The sequence below is a fragment of the Perissodus microlepis genome, chromosome 2 (assembly GCF_051167445.1).
Source record: "Perissodus microlepis isolate ML-2025 ecotype Zambia chromosome 2, ASM5116744v1, whole genome shotgun sequence".
Lineage (NCBI taxonomy): Eukaryota > Metazoa > Chordata > Actinopteri > Cichliformes > Cichlidae > Perissodus > Perissodus microlepis.
The window spans coordinates 8,705,393-8,728,642 of NC_140462.1; the positions used below are offsets into that span (position 1 = coordinate 8,705,393).

A 23,250-nucleotide genomic window follows, 5' to 3' on the forward strand; every position below is an offset into this window, starting at 1 on the left:
AAAAAATGAGAATATAAAAGATGACAATAGCTGTGGCACCACTACCAGAACTAAATTTGTATTTATTTGTTAATAAAGTTTTTTTTTTTTAACTTATAACATCCTTGTGATTGTTCTTCACTAAATCATAGAAATGTGTAAAAAAAATTAAATAAAAATAATAATCTAAACAAAAGCTAAAGAGGCAAAGTGCATGAAAAATGTACTTTGTGCCACTGCCAAAACTCTGGGCCATAACTGTAGCTCATGTGCCATGTTTAAATGGGACATTGTGTATGTCTGAAGCAACAATAAAGAATATAACATATTCTTTATTGTTATATAACATATGTGAGCCAAAAAATGGTCTCACTGTGGGGTTGAGAAGCTAGAGAAAGGGCTTATCTGTTCATGAAAAGGCTTCAATATTATGTTATATCCTCTGTATGCTCTTAACTTTTATCTGTTATTTTTATTATTGTGTATATTTCCAGTTTCTGTGTTTTTATCTGTTGTACAGTGTCCTTGGGTGCTTTGAAAGGCGCTATTTTTAAATAAAATGTATTATTATTATATACAGTTCAGTATACAGCAGTAATTTTAGCAATTCAATATAAGCTGCCAGAAGAGCTCCAAAACTCTTCTGGCATTAACATCAGCACAAACACAGCACTCCGGGAGCTTCATGGCGTGGATTTCCGTGGCCAAGCAGCTACTGCAGATGCAACGTGAAAGTGGCACAGTACTTTAGTTCATACAGCGCTTTTTTAGGTAGGGTTTTTCAAATGTTTTGGCCATTTCAGTGTTTTGGCTCTTCGATAAATCAACACTGACTACATAATGTCGACATCAGACCTTTTTGTAATTCTTCTCCAACAAATTCATCTGATTAGATGCCTTATGTTAGTGTGCCGTAACTATCTAACTAACAGCCTCTACCACAGCACACTTATAAAATGGTTTTAGTACTACTCTTGCATGTAAATAACTTAAATCCCAGGATTTTATTTTTCACTCTTAAACTAATGTGCAGCTAAACGCTGTATTGCTGAGTAACGCAACTGTAGTGCTCCATTAATAAATGGCTTAAGAACTCATAGTGACAAAAACAACACAAGAAATGGTAACAGAAGGAGCAGATATTTATCTTGTTTCCAAATATTTTATTTAAAAAAAGAAGCAGAAATCCAACAGAGCCTTTGGTGCACATTATAACCTTTTATTTTCCTCTGCAAAGTAATGTCACAGACAGAGTTATATAAAAACCTTCACAAGTGCCCATTTAAACTTGTGGATAAACATCCTCTGGTAGTATTCTTCACTTTTTCTGCTAAACTGTGCCTGCACTGCCTTGTCCAAACACAACTAAAACAGAAACTTAAGCAGAGCTGAACACCCACACCCTGTCCTAATGACTCATAACAGACTCTAAAATAACAGTTTAAACTAAATACAATTATAGTAAAAGCAATAATTTTGCGTTGTATACCAGACTAGAATGAGTTTGGTGGGCTGGTGAGTTGTTTGACATGTCAGTAACCAAGGCCAAAGAAGTATCAAGAAGAGTCCTTTGCTGTTGACTGGTTATAGTTTGACACTTCAATAAGATTTTGGTCAGGATCTCTAAAGTACAGCGAGGTGATGGTCCCCACAGCCCCCGTCCTCTCCACGGGACCCTCTTCAATCTTGACTTCACAAGCCTGCAAGAGGAGAAAAGGACACAGACCATTTTAACAAGCCCTGATTTTTTTTCCTAACTTCCTTTCCTCAAAATGGTTACATAATGTGACCTGTAAAATCAAAACCACTTAAGGAATTGTGTGAACTACCTTAAGATGAGCAGCTACTTCAGCTAGAGGGGTTTTGGTTATGAGGCACAAGTCTGCAGAGCCAGAGGTTGGATGCTTAGCTTTTGGTTCAAACTCCTGCCCCCGCTGGTGAAGGTTAAACTTCTGCTGCCCAAAGCTCAGAGCCTTGCGGTTTCCCTTGAAAATGCAGATAAGATGTGAGTGGGTGTACAGAAGACTCCAGGCTCAAGACTCACAATCAAAGCATGCCACCTAGTGGACATTTTTTTAAAAACCATGGCAGTTCACTTTTTCTACTGCAATGCAATGATTTGTCATTATAATAAACAAGCGTATTTAATAGAAACATGCTCAACAGAATTAATAATAAAAGCAATGGGTTTTTACTGTGCATACCTTAAAAGTGACCACCTCCATGCCAAGAACTGAGCTGTAAAAACTGATGGTATCTGGCACACTTTTCACTGTAAGCACCAAATGATCCAGATGGCTCACTTCAACGGGACAGCTTCTTTTGTATTTGACAGTTCCTAGTGTTTGAAAGCTGGTAATCTACAAGAGAAAAGAGAACAAACTTTGATTTAGGAGTTGTCGCCATGAATCGAAGTGGCTGTAGTTGAGCTGAGTGCGAACAGCGACACTCCGTGGTGAGTGTGTGCTTCAGCCCGTAGACGTGTGAGAGGTGAAAGGAAGCCGTATATACTGGTTTAAAAAAATCGATTTAGCTCTCGTAGCTTGTTAGCTCATATCCTTAGCTCGTCAATATAAACTCGAGCCACTTACACCATTAACCAACTTCACAACTCGGTTCCGTCGCTTCCCTAAAAACGGAAGTCTAAACTGTTTTTACGTCTAAACATCTGCAGCCTGCCAAAGTTTACGGGAAAAGAGTGGTGATAGGTGTGCACTGTTAGCCCTTTAGCCAGATAATAGCGCATTTTACCTTCCGACAGCTCTTCTGAAAATGCCATAAACGACCTCCAGCTGCCCGGAGCGCCATCCTGCCGTGATGTGACAGCGGTAGGCTACTTCCTCGTTTTTTCCACTCGTGTCCTGTGAAACATTTACCACAGCACAATGGCCGTAGGTTTATTTGCTTGTCGAAACATGCAGTTTATACAGAGTGCATGGGCATAAACAAGGACCATTGTTTTTTGTCTGTCGGCTGGGATTCTGAGGGGTAATAACAACACTAATCGTTTGACAGGTACACCTGTGCAGGTACGGCTGCCCTGCCGTAAAGTGTAATCATGCGTTTAATGTAAATAATAGTCTGAGTTTTGTTATTGTTATTGAGGTCATATTGCTGTACTGCTTTCCTCTATTTAAATAAGGACGGTGCTCAGGGTAAACTACTAAGTACACTAAGCCCATCATTTAATGCACACATTACAATGCTCACACTATTCCACCTTTATAACATTTGCAGTATTGAATTTCAAACAAAGGGGTGATATAGAGCCTGCTGACAGGCAGGCTCATGATCCATCTACTTGTTCTGATCACAGGGTGCTTTAAGGATCTGCTCAGAGTACCGTTAATAAATGACTGGCAAAGTACAAATAAAGTGCACTTTCTGGCCATTTCATTATGTACACCTGTTCAAGTGCTTGTTAATGCAAATATCTAATCAGGCAATCACATGGCAGCTTTGCAGTGCAGTTAGGCATGTGGATATGGTCAAGATCACATGCTGAAGTTCAAGCCAAGCATCATAATCAGGAAGAAAGGTGTATAAGTGACATGGAAAGTTGCATTGCTCTTTGTACCAGATGGGCTGATCTGAGTGTTTCTGATAATGGTCTGAAAAAGAGAAAATGTCCAGTAAGCCACAGTTTTCTGGGTGAAAAATACATAGTTAATGTCACAGGTCAGGGGAGAATGGCTAGGCTGCTTTAGACTGATAAAGCCAATAGGAAGAGGATGAGGAAACGGAGGCTATAAGTCACACAACCTCACCAAAATTGGACAATAGATTTCAAACATGTTGCCTGGTCTGATAAGTCTCGATTTCTCCTACGATAGTCAAATAGTAGGATGAGAATATGGCATAAATGCCATCAAAGCATGTATCAACAGTTTAACTGCCTCACATCAACAGTTCAGGCTGCTGCTGTAATGGTGTGGGGAATATTTTCTTAACACACTTAGAACCCCTCAGTGCCAACTGAACGTTGTTTCACTTGACCATGTCCGTCCCTTTATGACCACGATGTACCAATCTTCAGAGGACTGCTTCCAGCAGGGTAAGTACCGTGTCACAAAGCTCAGATCATCATAAACTGTTCGCCTTACTCAGATGGCATCCGCAGTCACTAGATCATAATCCAACAGAGCATTTTTTTGGATGTGGTGGAATGGGAGATTTGCATCATGGATGTGCAGCAGCTGAGTCTCGCTGTCATGTCAATGACGATGCCAAAATCTCTTGAGAGATGTTTCTAGCACCTTATTGAATCTGTGCCATGAAGATGTAAGGCAGTTCGGGAGTCAAATTGGGGTGGGGGTCCATCAAGGTGTAACTAGTGAAGTGGCCAGTGACTACAGCTGTGGACGTGTTCATTTGATCAGACAGCCCAGTAAGTGTAGAGAATGCATACTGGCAAAGCATTTCATAGCATAACAACTTGTTTAATTCAGCGGTTAGTTTTCATTTAACACCCAGTTAACATACTGCACTGGGTGGATCACAGAACAAGGCCAAAACTAAAGCACGGCCTATGAGGGAACATACATTGTTTACATGTTAATGGTATTCAACATCATCTTGCATTCAAACCTTTATGCTCCACACAGGGAAGTAATAGTTGTGGCTAAGACATCAAACAATAAAATAAGAAATGTGACAGGATGGCTTTAAGAGTGCTGCTTTTTTTTTTTTTCCTTTAGCCAGTGTCCCTGTTCATCAACAGTGCTATTAAAACCTACAGAACTTCTAAATAAAATAAATTCAACACATAATGGGTAATAAGTCTTCATTTCCTTACTTTTACAATTGCATGTATTGCACACAGATATGGAGCATTTGCTCGTGAGGCAGGAGGGCACAGTGGTCAAGAACCTTGACTTTCTTATGAAGCAAAACCCAATGAACAATAATGGAAACTTTCCCACCCCAGACTTGGTATATATCAAACCTTTGGGGTAATAACTTAAGCTGCAACTTAAACATGAAGGTGGACTGACAGGTAAAGAGATCTGTTGTGGCTTGAGCTGAGGAGGCAAGTCTGGATTGCCATTTTATTCAATCTGTGATTATTTCACTCTGCCAAGACCACAACTTATTTCATATTTAATTAATCCAATTGTTAGTAGAAAAAAAAGAATCGAGAAGAATAATAACACACAAAAGGATCACAACTGTGACATCATTTAGTATTAAAAGTAAATGTCCTTTTGCATCTGTGTCATGCCTGCTAATATTTTAGAGGTGGGGAACTCACAACTTGATACCGACAAAGCCTCCATTACCCATATTGAAAAAGCTTTCCTTTTCTCATACGATTACGTCTGGCATTACAATAATCAAGAAAGTAACAATACAATATTAATCCAAAACAGACTTTAACTTTGAAAAAACAAAACAAAACAAAAAACAAACCTAAAAAGTTCAACATTCTGGGGGTTTTTCCTCTGCGAGTTTATGGTATATCCCGCTCAAAAAAAAAAAAAAGTGTTTGTTTATTTAGGGTGAACAAAAATGGAGAGCACAAGTCACACTGTAAATTGCAAAACACTTTGTCCTCCATCCTTTGGACATCACAATCTGTAAATAATTCTGCTGTATACATTGTTAGCACCTAAACATTTAAAATCAAATTCAGAGAATAATTGCAGACCATCATGACCCAGATCTTCAAATGAGTTCATTTACAATCCGAAACCAATTCAGTGATACAATGTATGATTCAAAATTATTTTACAAGCTTATTTACAGCTAATACTTTGAACTGGTGTAACTAGCAACTGTACCTACACCCAGCTAATGTTATACAAGGGGCCATTCGGGAGTTGAGAGAACAGAACAGATTTGAAGTGCCTTAACTACCTGCAAGTGTGCAGCATTTATAATCAGAGGATTTATTTTTATGAGATATCAGTCTACTTGTGCGCATGGCTTGATGCAACGCAACACTGCACAGCCACTACGGGTTGATAGACAGCATGCATCGCTTGTGCCCCACTTTGGACTGCAATAATAATAATAAATGTCTAACTAAAAACTAAATATTCTCCATCGTCACTGTAAGGAGCACCCCAAATAAAACCTGTTGTCTGCGATACGATCAAACTCACAAATAGTATGAAGGAAATACATTTCAACAGCGGAAACACGTTTTCTCACAGCCTCTTACAGACTTGGGAGATATTGGATTACTTCGGCTGAGACAAAAGGCCTTCAGTCTGTCAAAGCATTACACCACACTCTCTCTGTTGGCTGACACTAGGACAGCCCTGCGGCAAATGGGGCATGTGGAGTTTTCGGAGAGCCAGCGGTCTATGCAGTGCACATGGTACTCGTGAGAGCAGGGAAGCTTACGTAGCTTGTTCCCTTCTGCATACTCTGTTATGCACACACTGCAAGTCTTCAAGGCATCACTCTCTCCAAAGTTGCGCATGGAGAGGTTGTCAATCTGTTCTTTGGTCAGCCCCTGGGGCTGGTCTTCATCATCATCATTTAGTAGGAAGAAGTGAGCAAGTCGCAGGAAGGGCAGGGAGCTGGGCTCCTCCAGGCCGATAGGTGGTCTTGGTCGAGCCCTGCCACCAGGGGGAGGCGGACCAGTGGCAAGGCCTTCATCCATATCAGTCTCAACCGTCCTTCCTCTGCCTCCAGCAGCAACCGGTTGCTCGTCAACATCAGCAGCAGGAGCATCGGCAGGTGTAGCATCTGGATTATGGAGGGCTTCTATTTCTGCAGGAGCATTGGCTCCACGGTTTGAATCTGAAGAGTCAGAGTCCGAGTCCATGAGGTAGCCAAGCTCACCAAACCCAGTCATGATCTGCCGTATCATAGACTGGAGAGCCATTGAAGTTGCCTCTCCCAAACCTGCATCGGAGATTCTTCGGATGGGGATGCGAATAGTGCTGACGTAGGTCCTCACACCAGCACGCTCAGAGCGCGAGAAAGTCCTACGAAATCCACCACGTTCACTCTCATACATAAATGTGTTGTTTGAGTTCTGGGAGCGCGAGCGAGTACGACTGGCAATGCTGTCTCTTTGCCGATATTCACCTGGACGCACACGGCGCACCTGAAGATCAAGCATAATAGTAGGGGGGCGGCGCCCTGCTGCGCCCCCTTCGCCCCCAGAGGCTTCTACCTCCTGAGAGGCAACATTGTGGGCCTCTGGAATGGATTCTGCAACTGCCCTAGACTGCTGCGCATCTCCATCAGTGTGGCTTGGTCTTGAAAGAACATGCTGTCGAGTCCGTGAGCTACCCTCCACTTGAGGTAGAGGGGGAGCACTGCTGGAAGAACTGCCACTTTGAGAGATGTAAGAATGCCGTGGATTAGGGAGTCCATCAAGTTGATCCAAGTTGAGAGGGGAGCGGCTCCTGGCTAAACGGGCCCGAGTCCTGCGTGGTTCTGGACTTCGGCTGCGGGGTCTCCTTTGCCCTCTGCGTGGAGAAGGACAGAGTGGTGGCTGCACTGGCAGGGGAGAAGGTGAGGTGGGAGATTCACTTACAAGCTCTTGTGAAACAACCTCTTCTAGTTCAGGCTCTGGTTCCACTATGACCGCCAACTCATCTACAACTGGTTCTTCTACCACTTCTGTCTCCATGGGAACTGGTGGTTCAGCATTTGCCACTATTTCTTGACCCTCTGGAGCTTGTTCTGGAGACTGTTCTGGCAATTCTTCTGGAGGTTGCTCTGACCTTTCTTCTGGCGATTGCTCTGACGATTCTTCTGGCGATTGCGATTCTTCTGGAGGTTGCTCTGATGATTCTTCTGGAGGTTGCTCTGTAGATTCCTGCTCTCCCTCAATAGCTGCCTGCTGCTCAGCCAGATTGCGGTTCACACTGATTTCTAGACTGAAGCGAAAATCGCCACTGTTCGGGTTGGTCTGGCTCACAGCCCGCCATGACTGATTCCCACGATGACCAGTTCTAGTTGTGTTGCCTGTGCGCCTCACAGTGTTCAGCCAGTCAAGCAGACTATCACCACTGGCAGGATCCTCTGAGCTTTCCGGTTGTTCTGAAAATGAGCAGAATTAGCAAGTGAGAAATCATATTCTGACATAAAAGCACAGTCAAAGAATGAGGAAAAAAAAAAAAACAATATATAGAGAAATATCAAACGTACCAACTGGATCTTCTACACTTTCAGTACCAGCGGTGTTATTCTGTTGCTCAGGACCATCTTTGATTTGCTGAAGTCTATTGAATAACTCATCTTGTGTTACCTCACCTGGAAGAAACATCACAAAATAACATTCTGTTATTAACAAAGAAAAAATAAATAAATAAATCATCAGCAGTCCATCTGCTCCTTAAGGGTTAAGTTCGCTTCCTCTTCTCAAGCAGCTGGTAGAAAGTGCCAACTTAACTCCCTACAATAAAAACAAATATTGGATTTAATGCAACTAAAGAGGGGAAGCTGACAGAAGAACAAGCTACATAGAACTACATATCTTTCAGCTAGCAACCTAAAATAAATACATTAAAAATATATTATTAATAATAATCATTACATATATTTTGATTGTTAATTTTTCTTTGATCACAGCAACAGGACAATACTCAAAACCTCTAGACTTACCAGGGCACGACACTCTCCAGTCATAGCCCTCTCCTTGTAGGGTGCTCCACTACACGCTCCAAACTTACTTTCCCACTCCCACTCTCCTGGGACAGAAATGGATTGGACGTCTTCAATAGTCCATAGGAGGTGAAATTTCAAGGATAGCGGCAAATCCAAAACTAGCTGTAGGTACTTAAGCTTAACATTTACTTTAACTTCTACTGACAAGCAGGAGCTATGTAAAGATGGGAGGACAGAGATTAGACCAACAGGTCATAAATTTTTATATCAATAAAACTGGCAGAAGACAGCTAAAATGAGATGAACCAAAAGAGGGGCTTTCGAGAAGGACCATCTTTTTCTCTCATGACAAAGTAGGAGAAAATTACTCAGTGACAGGACAACTGAAAATAGAAACTACACATGATATGTATGATGCGGAAAACCATATTGACATCAGCATATAGTTTAGTACAGGAAATTCCATTACATCAGATTTTATTTTCAAAACATAATTTGGGGCATCAGACTATTTCACATAGTTTGGTAAAGGCAATAAAATATAGCTAGAAAGTTGTACACTTTAAACTGTGTGGTTGATGAATAGTGTTTTATAAGAAATGCCTGTTGACAGTTCGTGTTTTAGTTAACTAATGCTGGGCTTACACTGTGCGATTTTTGGCCCATTTTGAGCCGATTTTGGCCTTCATCGTGCGTCGTGCATTGTGTAGTATACGTGGGGTAACGAAAAGCTATTAACACCTCACGACCAGCTCCCGATCATCAATCGCTTGGTCGTGAGGATTTCAAACAGGTTTGAAATCCTCGCGACCGCCGTGAGGCTGTCACCGCAGCTTCTCACACTGCGCACGCGCAAACACAAATGTCAGCGAAATAGACGGCGCAGCACGGCAGTGCAGCGTGTGATCTGGACACAAGCGATGGAGGCACAACTTGTAGAACTATGGCAAGCTCATCCGAGCCTTTTCGATGTGGCCTCACAAAATTATCACAACCACAACAACTGTGAAAATAGTTGGATCTACACTGCTGCTCAATCACAGCTGCCTGATCAGTGTTTTTCATTAGCAATTTAGCAAAGTTGATGGTGGTGGTGTGCGTGTCTGTGTGAGTGAAAGAGAGAGGGAGAGAGAGCGACAGAATTTCTGTTATAACCTTCATTTTTATGGCCGCACAGTGTGAGCACTCAGGTCGCATCAGAGCATCGGGCCGTATAGTGTGAGACCCTGCATCGTGACCTACAAACTTCTAACCCCTGCGAGTCAATCGTGCAGTTTGAGCAGAAGCTGAATAACGCGACTGGGGGAAAAAAATAAATAAATAAATTGCACAGTGTAAGCCCAGCATTAGAGGTAAAGCTACTGTTAAAAAAAAACAAAAGCAAAACACATTCCAACTACAATTACTACAAAAGATTGTTCAAAGACAAACTAACTCTACTTTCCACAAACGGCCAAGAGATTTATCCACCAAGAAATCTGGGTTTGAAAACAAAAAACAAAAAGAAAGCCTGTATGTGAAAAATACTGCACTGTCAGTGTGATTTTCAATGCTTACTGCTCAATCATGGTGCCTTGTGTGTGAAATTATTTAACTTTCTTCATATCAATAGCATATTCCTAACTTCCTCCCAGTTAAACAGCTGAAAACTTTTAAAGAGAGGTGCGAGTTCAGCAGAGAACATGGAAAGGGAGCGCAGAAAAGAAAATGATTTACACAGGTAAAGATTACTTTAATTGGGAGGTTTTAACAAGACTAAAGAATAGACAGGTTAAAGATTTACTACCTGGAGTGCCCAAAAGGTTGTTGTCTCTCATGAGACGGTAGTCCTCATCACTGAGATTGTTGACAAACTGGTAAAAGGCCTCCTCCCTGTCCAGGCGGTCCAGCTGCCTCCTGCGCTGTGACTCTGGCAGGTCACTGCCATTCTGCTCCACGCTGTCAGACCCCTCCATTGGTTCAGAAGGGAGGGCGGACTAGAGATGATCCAATATTCAGCAAGATCCAGTTGCTTCAGAAAAAAGTAAACAAAGGATTAGGTGTTGATCTAAAAGACATGAGCATGCCCTCCTGCAACTGGGATTCATTACCAACCACTCATGAAATGTATTATTTGATACATCAAGTATTTTCACAAAGTATAGCAGGTATTGTAGTGATGACAGTTAAGAAGAGAGGCAACTGGGCATCAAAATTAGGCATAACCAGGCACCACGCAGCATCAAATAAGAATAACGACACATTAGCAAATGTTAGCACCGGTAACGTCTTCAAAGCATAACATGGAGCCACACTTGTAAGTTGAGCCCATATCGAAACGCAAAATACGATTTCCTCGAAAATGTCACATGTATTTTAAAGTCGTATAAATAACGCAAATAATATAATGATCTATGTGACTGTAAGTCGTACGATGAAGCCGTATGTTGCTCAAAGTCAAAGTCGAGATAAAAACAAAATGGCATCATCTAGCTTAGCTTACGCTGGCTAGCGACCAATTAGCATGCTACATAGGTGCTAACGCCGGCTACTTCCATCATTTTCAACCATAAAAGAGGACCCATCGTGTGTCTAATGACCTGTAAATCAAACAACAAGCAACTCGCTGTGTAGTGACTGCAACATCATCCAAACAAGATTATTCAATGACAAAGCAATCCGGGTTATGCTGCGCTAACACTAGTTAGCTTCCACGTCAACTAGCCGAGTTAGAAGCGTTACAAACGTCTTACCCAACATTAGCTTTTAACTTTGTGCTAGTGCTCGCTTTTACATCAGCCCCATGTGAATATATGAGGCAAAACAAAGCTGAAGCTGGAATCGTCTTTTGAACTTGATATTATTCTTGTTTACCGTTACTGGACATTGACTATAAACATCACGGTTTCATTAAAAATACATTGAACTACCATTAGTATCACCGCAAGCTAACGACGTCAACCAGTGACGTTAATAGCCATAACCTAACCAAAGCGATCCAGCTAAAATTAGCTAGCTAAAGAGAGTAAAGTTAATTAGAACGGATACACCATCTGTCACCAAACCACTAATAATTACCTGCTTGGCGATGTTAACGGCAGCGTTATCGTACAACCCAGCTGCCCTTTTAATATTCTCCCAGAAACGATACACTGTTTAGCTAAGTGCGACTGCCAGATTCCATTTTCTTTCTTGTAGGAAGCCTAAAATGATTTTCCGGAAACGGACGAAACATTTAGGTTTTACCCCGAGTGATTCCTTACAGGCACTGGCAAATGTCTCGCGTTTAGGCGTAGCGATGGAGGTCGGGTGAGACAGGCGCAGCGTTCCTGAGAGACTGAAATCAGGGCGATAAATATTTTTGGATAAAAAAAAAAAAGACGAACAAGGATGTTTGTTGACGAGGGGGCTCCGCTGGTGAGCTGTAGCGTCGCTGTGCGGTCGCTAATTCAAAATAATAGGTAGAGTTTTGAATTTTTAAATGGCCAGCATAATACAGCTGTTTTTTTAGGAAAGTTAGAAATTAATACATTAAAACAATGAAAAAAATCTCTGTGTTTTTGCATAAATTCTCAAATGAGATTTAGCTCTTTGGCGGACAAAAGAAAAATCTTTTTTGAGAATTTATGAAACATTAGTTTCATACAGTATAGTTCGTATTGTTTACATCTTTTACAATTATACGCCCTGTGGATGTTGTACATAAAAACAAGATAGAATGCATTTAATGTAATAATAATGTGGGGACTGAATGATGCAAGTTTATAGTTCAAAATTTCAACTGCTGTAACCAAAGACATAAATGCATAAAGTCTTTTGGGATAAATAAAGTATTTTTCATCTCATAGTCTCATCAGATGAAAGATTTACTCTACCTACCTTTTGCCAGGAAAATGTCATTTTATCAAACCAGTTAGTTATTATCTTGTAGGGTGACTTCATTATGCCATTACGTTGATGTGGCCTACCAGTTAAGACACCACAAAACTACAGTGTCTATAGTTTGATTCTTTGCTTTAAGTAATAGCCATGTCTTCATTTGTTGTGTCTTTGAAGATGTGTTTTGTAATAAATGAAATAAAGCTTTTGTAGTACCACTTCAAATGGCTTCCTACTACAAACAAAAAATGGGTCTAAAAGACAGTCAAAGCATTTAAAGTCCTGAAACAACCCAAGTGTAAGGGTTGAGGAAGAAACACCAGAGACTTATATCAGTCCCTGTATATATTTTTAAGGCCAGGAGGGAGCATTATTGCTACAGCATACCAGAAGAAACCCAGTGATGATTGTTTGGTAGTAGTGCTTACAGGTAATTTGTAAACCAGCGTGGGGAAAAATTGCTCACAAACTAACAAGACACAAATTTGTGAAAATTACCTGGAAATACCATCAAGAAAACCCACTGGGCAGCTATTGAAAGCCTCTGAAATGGCTTCAGCTTCATTGTTCTAACACAGAGAATGGATTACCCAGCAGAAGTACTGTGTCATTTTTAATGAACTCCGCACATCAGATTAGCCCGTAAAGCGTTCTACTAAAAGAACTCCCTTTGTTTTACAGCAAATCTGCCAAAATGTATAACAATGTGTTGCGTAATTATTTTGTTTTTTTGGTTCCCATGATTGCACTCAATAAACCTGAACTATGAAAACATGCCGATCCCTTTAAAATGTTGCTTTATAGCTCTATAATTTTTTTTTTAAAGATAAAAACAGTTGTCCTAATGACAAAGCTGGCTTATGGCTGTCTATGCAGCATAAGCACATACTGACAAAACAACTAGCATCTCATTTAATAGCCACAGGTGTACCTGATCCATTGCATTAGACATTCCATCTTATAATTTGCTCGCTCCCTTATCTGCTACGGGTGACTAAAGAACAAAAACAATGCTAATACCAGCTGACAATTTTGGAGGCATACATCACAGGATCTGTTTATGGTCTCAGACTGTATCTCCAGCTCCAATTAAGCATGCCAGAATGAGTTGCAGTGTGGACCACAGCAGCCCAGCTCAGAGTTATGGATGAGCAGTCACTCTAGCAATGCCTGACCCTGAGTGCTAATTAGATATGACATTAAAATAACATGAGCCAAAGCCAGACTTGTGCAGAAATTAAAACAACTTTCGTCTAAGAATCCTCCAATATAACAACCAGGGAAAGACTAATTGGAATTATTAAGGTTGTTTTTACACTTACACGTTTTGCGGCACGAACAAACTGAATGGAATTGATCACATTTATCCACATTACTGTTATTTTAGTAGTATCACAGAGAAAGGTGGAATATTTACTTAGAAGAGATGCTACGTGGCCTTTACTCTTGACATCTTCATGTAGTGTCTGCAATATTAGTTTTATTTTCCACAATACTCCACATCACAACCTTTACTAATTGTGTTTTGAATGGAGTGAAGCTGTTTGCAGATATGCTGGTAGAGTGAATATTTGTAAATGTACTCCAGCGTGATAGTAGTTCCTGGTTAAAGCAATGGATGGGTACTATATTCAAATCAGCTTTAAATAAGCTACTAGAGTGAAGCTAAGCTAGTAGAAGCCAGGAGAGAAGCTATTAGAGATTTGTAAATTTACTCCAATGTGATGTAGTTCCTTTTGAAAGCAATGGGTGGGTGGTAAAAAAACAAAACAAAAGACAGCCCAACTCTCAAAAAAATACTGTTTTAAGTTATACATTTAAATTTTATTTAAATTAAATTAAAAGCTAGTAGAGTGAAGATAATCTAAAGATGCCGTTAGAAGCTAACAGAGAAGCCAGCAGAATCGAGATTTGTACGACTACTACTTTATTACTCTAATGTGATGTAGTTCCTGGTTAAAGCGATGGGTGGGTGGTAAAAAACACACACAACCCAACTGTCTTTAGAAAGCAGCATTCAAAATCTTAATTTCAATTAAAATAAGATTTAAATAACCTACTGGAGTGAAGAGTAGCTAGCGAAGCTAGTAAAACCTAGCAGATAAGCTAGAGAAGCTAACAGAGAATTGTAAATTTACTCCATATAACGTAGCTCATTTTTAAAAGCAATAAGTGGGTGGTAAAAAACACAACCCAACTCTCTTCAGAAAGCAGCATTCAAAATCTTATTTTAATTTGTATATTTACTCCATAAACATTATTACAAAACTCAGCAAGTTACCAATATTACATTATCACCATACAGGCTTGATCACAAATATTTAAAACCTTTGCAACAGTTACAACAAAACAAAAAAAACAAAATAATACTCAAATAATTTACATGAAAATCTATAAAACAGCAAATTGTTCACAAATTATATTTTTTTCCAAGTTTTCATTTTTTTTCTTTGCTTATTTGTGTTTTGCACAGTAACACAACACTCTCACAACAAGATCATGGTCTTATTACAAAACTCCCAACAAAATGTAAATATTTCTAGTTTTCTGTTGATACTTTCATATTTTGGTTTTTAAAACCAGAAACTTGTCATTGTATATCCTTTCCACTGCCCATAGAGGCGCATAAAAGGTTACTCACACACACAAATACTTCACAGCACTTTCTAAGAAAAATATACACTTACAAAATATGTTACAAATTGGCACACAAAAAATATACAAGATTTTGTAGTGTCAAGAGTTCATTAAGATTCCTTCTGGTAACAACTCTAGACAGTATATATAAAGCTCGGTAATCTTTTAATGAAAAGAGCAAAAGTAATTCCAATCAGTGTCAAAGAATCATGAAGTGAATACATCAAACATAACATTATAATATACATTCATAAAGAGGGTTAGGAACCTAATCTATTTTGCATTTCTTTTTTTTTTCATTAACACTGGTGAAATGAAACATACCGAAAAATGAAAATAAAAAAATCGAAACTGAACGGTAAAGAAAAGAAAACAATTGTCAGCTTTCTTAGCACCATTGACATGAGGCAGCTCAACAGTGGCACATTTTAAAAACAAACTGAAAAAGAAAGAAAGAAAGAAAATTATGAACTCAGAGAAGTACATTCAATTTGACAATAGGCAGAAATGAGAGAAGGCAGACTAAATGGGCTTGCAGCCCATGTGGAGCTTCCCATCAGCAGCTTGTCTTGGTCCTAACCCTGATACACTATAGAAAAGAAACAAAGGATCATGGCAGAGAGGAGAGAGAGAAAAAAAAAGAGACACAGAAAGATTGATTACGATTCTTGCCGTATGCAAGCAATCAATTAATATAACCTGTGTGTCAGAACTGCCATATCCACTGTGACAAGGCCTGTTTTAAAATCAATCAATCAGTCAATCAGTTTGTCCGTACATCTCCATGCAGTCTCATGTAATTACTGCTAAAAATGATAACGTTGTTTAAAAGACAGTGAAAATAATTTCACATATTTCTACACAATATACTAAGTGTTTGATTGGATCTGCATTTCTCCTGAAATTCGTTTAGTGTATAAAATCAAAGCGATTTTATTACTGATTAAGCGTGATTGTATGGTTCATTTTTAAGTGGCTTTCTAGATGTTTATTTCAGAGCTGTGAGGTAGTGAATGAGCCCAAAGTAATTAAAAGCAATGGCCTGTGAATACGCTGGATCAGATAGACGCAATGTATATAATATATATTTCTTTTCAATTTGTGCCTGTATTTAGCCTTAAATTTCTGGTCACAATATTTTCTGCCAGAATTCTGACCCATGAATCAGGACAGTCAATGATGTAAAATGAAGTAGAATGAAAAGAAAGAAACATTATGGACATTATGGGAAATTTGAGCTAAATAATCAGACTGAAATACAGCAGCGCCATGAAATAAATTACATGAGAATGTCAAGAAAAGTTACTGTTTAAATTACCATTTTTTTTTCAGGTAAGATAGAAGTAAAAATTCCACATGGAGTGAATGCAAAGACATGCTTTCCTTCATTTACAAGATTACTGTTTCTATTTGTACTGAAAACTGCTTTCACGTTCACATTGACTGCAATAATGTCCATTGGCGACTGATGTGCGCATCAGAATCTCTACTGCCTTAAATTTCCAGTACAAACAGCTTTTCGGTGAGGCACAGCCCCAAATGACAAATCATCTTCTTCCTTACCCTCAGACATCTGCGCTACACTCTTCTTGGTCCAGAGAAAGCTCATTTGAACATCTCTCTCTCTTTTTTTTTTCATCTCCTTCCTCTACAGTAGCCTTCAGAGCAGATCTCCCCTTTGCCTCTCTTTTGTTGCTTCTCAGTGCCAGGCGATGTTGAGGTAAATTGAATTTGGCAAACAAAGTGGGGGGAAACGAGGAGAATTCAGAGTCTTTCTGATTTGGTTTAGTGAGTGGTGGTGTACCACTGCCAGCTGTTGGTGCCTTTCATCAGAGAAGAGAGAGAAAAGTCTCAAATAAAGAATTCCTGTAGTTGCAAGTCTCTGTAAGGAGTCTCCAACCCGAGCAGCCAATATCCCAATGGATAGAAAAGAGGAACAGCCAATATTCACACATATATAAGAGGTCATTTACACAGCATTGTTACTTTTGGCACAATGATTTTAAGATTATAATTATCTTTTTTTCTTTTTTTTTTTTTTTTCTTTTTTGCAAATATTGCATGTCCCTGTACAACAACATTGACAAAAATACTCTGAGGGTGGAGCTTTTATGAATTTGCAAGGCGTAAAAATGTTAATTTAGATAACCAGTTCCTCTAAACTCCAGAAGAAGAAAACAAAAACTTGACAAAAGGAAAGGGGGAGCCATTCCAACTTTGAGGGGAGGAAAAAAAGACAATGTCTGATATGTCATCAATACAAAATGGTCCCATCTCGTGTTTAAGATGTCTCGGGCTTAAATTGGGCTCATTTATTGAAGGTTTCCCTCTTGAAATGAGCCAGGCAGTGTATGACGGACAGCAACAACAGGACATCCATATTCTGCATACAAAAACAGATGAGGAGGAGGGGTGCGTAGATGTCACTCAATGCATTTATGTATATAGCTACATCTTTAGGGAAAAGGGAAATAAATATGTAATTCAGGGAAGCTAGTTCTGCTGAGAAAATTCAAAAACAAAGTTCCTCAAAAAGGCGACAGAACTTTTTTCAAGGCTTATTTCTCTTTTTCAGACAAAAATCAAACAAAAAAGGAAAGAAAAAAAAACGACTATAAGAAGAACAAACAAAGCAGAAACAACAAAAGCAAGAAAAATGCAGCCATGGTCGTTTCAAATCTCAATCAAGCTTGACACAATCACTCAATAGGTAGTTTGCAAAGTACAAGAAGTTTCTCATGCAGATATTAATTTCCTCTTCAGGGGGTTAAAAGGAAGTGGGAGTAGTCAGGGGGGAAACGTAGAACTCATGCAGCTCTGGCATAGCGTCAGTGTAGGTATGTTTGGGAGGGAGGGCTGAGCAGGTAGTGGGGGAAAGTGAGAGGGGGAGGGGAGGGGGTACAACAGCAGCTGATAACAAAATATTACCTCAGTTTCTCAAAAGAGGTCATCAGTGCTATGTCCTTATTTGGGTCTCTCTCAGCTCGCTTCCCCTTCAGTGTCTCAATCCGAGGGAACTTTGCACTCGTCTTGTGGCGGTACAGCTTTTTGTGAGCAGGCCCAGGGTTAATAAAGTTGGGTTTATCAAACATGTTACAGCCTAGAGCAAGTTGAGGGAATAAAGGATGAGAGGGGTTGAATTTGGCCTGGTTTTTGCCTCCTTTCCCCCCTGCCTTTCTGCCTCTCCCAGCCCCTGTGAGCACAGCTCCTTTTTTCTTCAGGTCAGCCTCAGTACCTGCCAAGATTTTGAGGGTCTTTAGGTTGAGACTGTTGGCCTCAGAGGGCATGCAGGCCTCCGACATGGGGTTCCACAGTGGCTCAATGGAGGCCATCATGAACCTTTGGACCTCAGCCATGCCAGAGACAATGTTGGACAGAATATTGGAGGGCTCCTCAAATTCTCTCTGGTCATCCCCCACCAGGCTGTTACTCTCCGACCATCCGGTGCCGGGCCAGTCCCCAGTGCTGCTACTGTCAGTCAGGCCTGTGCCACCTGCCTGGTTCTTTGCTGCTTTACCCTCTAACATGGCCTTTATCTTTTTGGTGGAACGAGAGTTCTGTTTGGGAGTCTTGACCTTCTCTGACTTGGGGGCTCTCGGAGCCCGGACCTTCTTCGGGCTCTGTCCTCCTGCTGTTTGTTTGCAGCTGCCTTTCCTTTTTGACTTTATGCTTTTCGCGCCATTCTGTTCATCAAATTCTGTAGCTGCCATCTCTTTTTTATCTAAACCTAAGACATCTTGATTGTTGAAGTTGTGTAGCGGAAACTGGTTGTCCTCCACCGGGTATGCGCTTGCCGTGCGCTCCTGTTGCTGTATGACGTCACAGTTCCACTTTACCTCCCTATTGCAGTCCATGCTTATATCATTCACATCCTGGTATTCTCCAACATTCCCTGCCATCTTCATCTCACGCCCAACAACCTGAGGGGACAGATTTGGGGTCTCAGGAGGGGAAAGCTCTGAGAGTGATGAGTGCCTAAACTTGTCAGGGGTGAAGTTAGAGATATCCAGCAGGTCTGAGGACTCCCTGAGTGGGGTAAGGGCATCCACACTCTGCTGAATCACCACTTTAGGACTGCAATGAGCTAAGAAGCTGTCTCGGCCCTCCTCCTCACCCTCTCGCTCACAAGACTTGAGGCTGAGTGAGCTGTAATTGCTGGAGGAGGCTGACAGAGAGCCCACTGAGTCATAGCTGATGAGCCTGCCATTGTCTGTGCACAGGGACCCTCGCTGGTATTGCACCTGGCCCTCCACGCAGGCAGACTGACACACTTGCAGATCTGCCCCGGGCTGCAGCCCAGACTCACTCAGGTAGCTCTTCTCATAAAGCAGCCTGTCAGCCTCAGGGCTCAGCTGGCTGTAGTTAGACACTGGCAGGCTGTCATTCAGGGGAACAGCAGCTGGGAAGTTGTTGGGTAAGATGGGAGTCTCGGGCGTCTCAGACCCAAAGCTCTGGCTGTGACTTGCACAGAGCTGTGGGTGCCACATCTGGGGGAAGCTGGGGCAGTTCTGAGGAGACTGCTGGAGCTCGGACTCAGAGGGAGGCGAGAGGACGCAGCTCTGAGCGAGCTGCAGAGAAGAAAACTGTTTCTCCTCCAGGGACAGCCCAAGAGAATACTGCTGCCTAGAGGACTGCTGGGGGAAATAAGAGATAGTTGCTCCACCTGAGGAGTCTGTGGCATCTAACAGGGTCTGCAGGTAGCCCCCCGGGATGACAGGGACACCCGTCTCCACCTCCTCTGAGGAGGAGGCAGCTTTGTCAGGAGAGCAGGTGGATGAAACAAAGGGGAATTTCTCCTCAGCGGCTTGAGCGGTGGCGGTATTGTCAGAGAAATGTGGTTTGGCTGTAGTTGAGCTAATGCCTGCCTCTTCTAACCCAGCAGTGGGGTCCTCAATCTGTGCCGCAGTGACACAGGCATCCGTTTCATTCGTCACGCTCCTCCCCTCCTCTCCTTCTGCCTCTTTTATTTTCTTGCTCCTCAGCCTGGCTTCGCTTTTGAATTTCCTTATCCTGACTGTTTTATTTCCTCCCAATCTCCTCCCCTCCCTCTCCTCCCTCTCCTGGGAGCGGCTCTTGGCTGTGACTGTGTGTGTGATGGAGTTTGTGTCTAATGTGACTGGGAGGCCTGGGGCTGCTATTATTCCTCCTACCGTGGGGGTGGCCTCTTCTTTAGTGACACCTCCCTGGCCCCGATCAGAGAGAGGGGAGGACTGTACTGTTGCTGATTGCTCCACAGTGTGAATCCTCTGAACCTTAAGCCGGTTTGCAATCTTGTATTTCCTTTTGGGATGACTAGAATTAAAAGGGCGATGGTGGCGTCCGTTTAGATGAAAACCGCGTTGCTGTTTATCTCTGGCAGCCAGCTTAAGCTGTTCCTGTCTCTCTCTTTGCTTCTCCTGCCAGAAATGCTTCAGAGGAGCCAGTGTCTCATATTTGCTTACTGTGTCGGCATTTAAGCTCACAGTCGCATCCACAGGGTCCAGCTTGCCCAGTTTCACTGACATGAGTCTCTCTCCTTTAAACCTGTTGATGATGATGTACTTGATGACCACAGGTGGCTCTTTGCGGCAGGATTTCCGGCGTTTTTTGGGGCACCAGTCTACATCCTCCTCTTCTTTCTGACCAGCAGGGGCTTTCTCCTTTTTCTCCGCATTTTTCTCACTCTCAAGCGAGTCGACATCATATAAGTAATCATCGCTGTATCGAACCTTTCTTTTGGAACGCAAGCCATAGTTGAGAGGGTTCGAGGGACTGAGGAATCTCTTTGAGTGGCTCTTTTTAAACTTTCCCTCCTGCAGGGTGTCTGAGGACGAGCCAGTGCAGGAGCTGTCATCACTGAACTCCCCTGACTCCTCTGTGGAATTGAAGTCCATTAGGTAGCTGACTTTGGGAGTGGACATAGGCGAGCCGTGGGAACCATCAAGTGGACTCCTAGCACTGCAGTCCCCGGCCTTTCCTTCCTGTGCTCCCTCCAGGATCAGTTCATCAGTTTTGGGCTGAAGATCCTCCGCGGTTCTCCTCAAGACTGCTGCTCCTTCCTCTTTCTTGGCACAGTTGGCCAGGACGCTGGGGAAGAAGTTGAACTGCGTCTCCTCCTGCAGAACATTTGTTTTTTCCCTCATGTTGTCCTGGAAAGACTCATAACGAATCTTGAGCGAACAGACATCACTGCTTAATGTCGAATCGTCGTCTTCGTCGTCAAACAGATTGTCGACATCTTCCTCTGAGAAGAGGTTGACCGACAGTTCATTCTTAGAACAAAGGTCCAGCAGTTCCATCTTACTCTCACTGATAAAAGACTCAAAGTAGCCCCAGTCCTGGCTGGCGTTAGCCAGGAGAACTTCTTCTCCACTAACCTTGTCTAGTAACAGTCCTTCATACAAATTCTTAGCTGTTGCATCATCTTCGGGGTCATCGCAGTCCCCTGTTGTTTTGTTTGCATCCCCTCTCTTGCCCTCACCTGGGGCTTTTGGCAGAGGAAAGCTAAGTAGCTGGTCAGAGAGGAGCTGTTCTCCATAGTGACTCACTGCCTCCCCCGCGTGGCTCAGGCACTGAATGCTGATGTTGTTGATGTCAGAGAAATCCTCTCGGCTCACATCCCCTATCCTTACACTTAGACCAGTCTCCGTGTCAGGGTTGGCGGTAGGGTCGTGGGGTGTGTTCTGGATGGTGTTAGGGTCAGTGGCATCACGTGTTTCAATGAAGCAGCCGAGGCAAGTTCGGTTAGGCTGAAGAAGACACTCCTCCGTCAGGCCAGACACAGTGCCAGGCTCCATCATTGTCGCTGATAGAGGGAGGGCCACGGGTAATGGAAGGGACGTTTTCTGGTTGTCTCCTGTCGGCGCCCAGGAGCTTACAGCTGGGCTAGAGAGTGATGAGGGAGCGGGCGTGTGGTGAAGATGGGGAACCACAGTTGGAGGGTCATTGGAGGAAGGGGCTACTGTTAGGCCCAGAGAGGGCTCAGTCCCAAGGGGCAAGGGGAGGGCTGGCGATGTAGGAGTGGTCCTCTGATGCGCTGGGCAGGCCTGTTGTGAAGTCTCTGCGGCAGGTGGAGGCGAGGACGGAGGGAGAGCAGCATCGACGAGCCCGCACAGACTCAGATCGCTACTCTGCTCACATAGCCCTGCAGGGGGAAAAAAAGAAAAAAGATTTCAGCTCTTTGAAATGTAAGCGTGAAGTTAAATTACATTGTTTTTATTCTTTTAGTTACTCCGACGTTCTTCTAAGCTGCTCAGACGCAATTAGTGTCAATTAACCCCCTAGAGCTCAAAATGTCATTTCATGATGCCAGCCTTAAACATTAATAATTCAGTTTTGGTTCCAGATTCAATAAGAGGTATTAGCAATGTCAAGTTGGACAATTCCTTACTCATTACTTGCTTGATGTTCAAATGTGAAAGCCGAGACTCGGCAAGTAGCAACACAGCCATAAAGAAATCCCACCAAACTCTGAGAGCACTTAAAACAAAAAGAAGATCAAAGATGAAATGGAGTCACCTTTATGTAATGTTAGCATGCTGGCAAAAGTGAAAGCTATACAGAGCTGCAAGAATTTTAATTGGCTTATTTGACAGAACAAAATGAGCAATTGTATCACATGCTTGCAGGTGACAATGCAAAGAGCCTGTTGTCGTTCCTGCCCGAGCAGTATATACGAGATCAAATTAATGCAGCCACCTTGCTTTATGTCCCCCACCCTGCAGTGTTTCTGTGCAGACGCAGATCTACTAGCTTTTAAGTAACAAGATACCATTAAATTACACAGACCGACCGAAACAATGACTCAAATGAAAGTAGATTTTGGTGATTTTCCACAGGTCACTTGTGACAATGTCTTAATCAGTTGAAGACATCCATCTGATGAGTAACAATCAAAACTCGCAGGAGTGGCTTGCAGCAGCAGGCAGATCGCTGTGTTTGCTCTGCATAATTAGATGACAGCAGCGGAGGCAGGTATGTACACATGGGACACGACAGGCCCATATGTTGGAGACTGTATAACCAATACCATCCACACCTGCCTCCCTCTCCAATCCCAAGCTGCTGCCTTCCAGATATTCTTTAAAACGATGCCAGGGAGAGAAAAAAATAAATAAAATTGAAAACCCTAGCACAGCAATTAATGTGTTCACAGAGGTTAACTAGCAACAACCCCCATTTTAGAATGGATGCGCCTAATCATTATTGAGGTAGTGATAAATGCTT

At 42.1% G+C, this 23,250-nt stretch overlaps 3 protein-coding genes across 5 annotated transcripts in view; all 3 read right to left on the reverse strand.

The window, feature by feature from the left end:
• Window positions 1-1,141: 1,141 nt before the first annotated feature.
• Window positions 1,142-4,283, reverse strand: glod5 (glyoxalase domain containing 5). The gene is made up of 4 exons (XM_084943805.1): window positions 2,731-4,283; window positions 2,184-2,339; window positions 1,809-1,964; window positions 1,142-1,679 (listed from the first exon to the last, which is right to left on the reverse strand). Exons 1-4 carry the CDS (start codon window positions 2,785-2,787, stop codon window positions 1,536-1,538), a joined length of 513 nt encoding a protein of 170 aa, XP_084799931.1. The 5' UTR covers window positions 2,788-4,283; the 3' UTR covers window positions 1,142-1,535.
• A 114-nt stretch (window positions 4,284-4,397) lies between these two features.
• rlim (ring finger protein, LIM domain interacting) lies at window positions 4,398-11,842 on the reverse strand. 2 transcript variants are annotated; one of them, XM_084943757.1, is made up of 4 exons: window positions 11,608-11,842; window positions 10,337-10,561; window positions 8,092-8,196; window positions 4,398-7,983 (listed from the first exon to the last, which is right to left on the reverse strand). In XM_084943757.1, the coding sequence occupies exons 2-4, from the start codon at window positions 10,503-10,505 to the stop codon at window positions 6,203-6,205; spliced, it is 2,055 nt and encodes a 684-aa protein (XP_084799883.1). In that variant the 5' UTR covers window positions 10,506-10,561; window positions 11,608-11,842; the 3' UTR covers window positions 4,398-6,202. The 2 variants fall into 2 exon arrangements, with proteins under 2 accessions (XP_084799883.1, XP_084799893.1); XM_084943767.1 differs by lacking the exon at window positions 11,608-11,842 and adding an exon at window positions 11,283-11,548.
• A 2,777-nt stretch (window positions 11,843-14,619) lies between these two features.
• nexmifb (neurite extension and migration factor b) overlaps window positions 14,620-23,250 on the reverse strand; it is a 50,985-nt gene continuing 42,354 nt past the window's right edge. For both annotated transcript variants that reach the window (XM_084943729.1, XM_084943720.1), the window contains exon 3: window positions 14,620-22,168. In XM_084943729.1, the coding sequence (XP_084799855.1) occupies window positions 17,970-22,168 (4,199 nt within the window). In that variant the 3' untranslated portion in view covers window positions 14,620-17,969. The remainder of the gene's footprint in view (window positions 22,169-23,250) is intronic.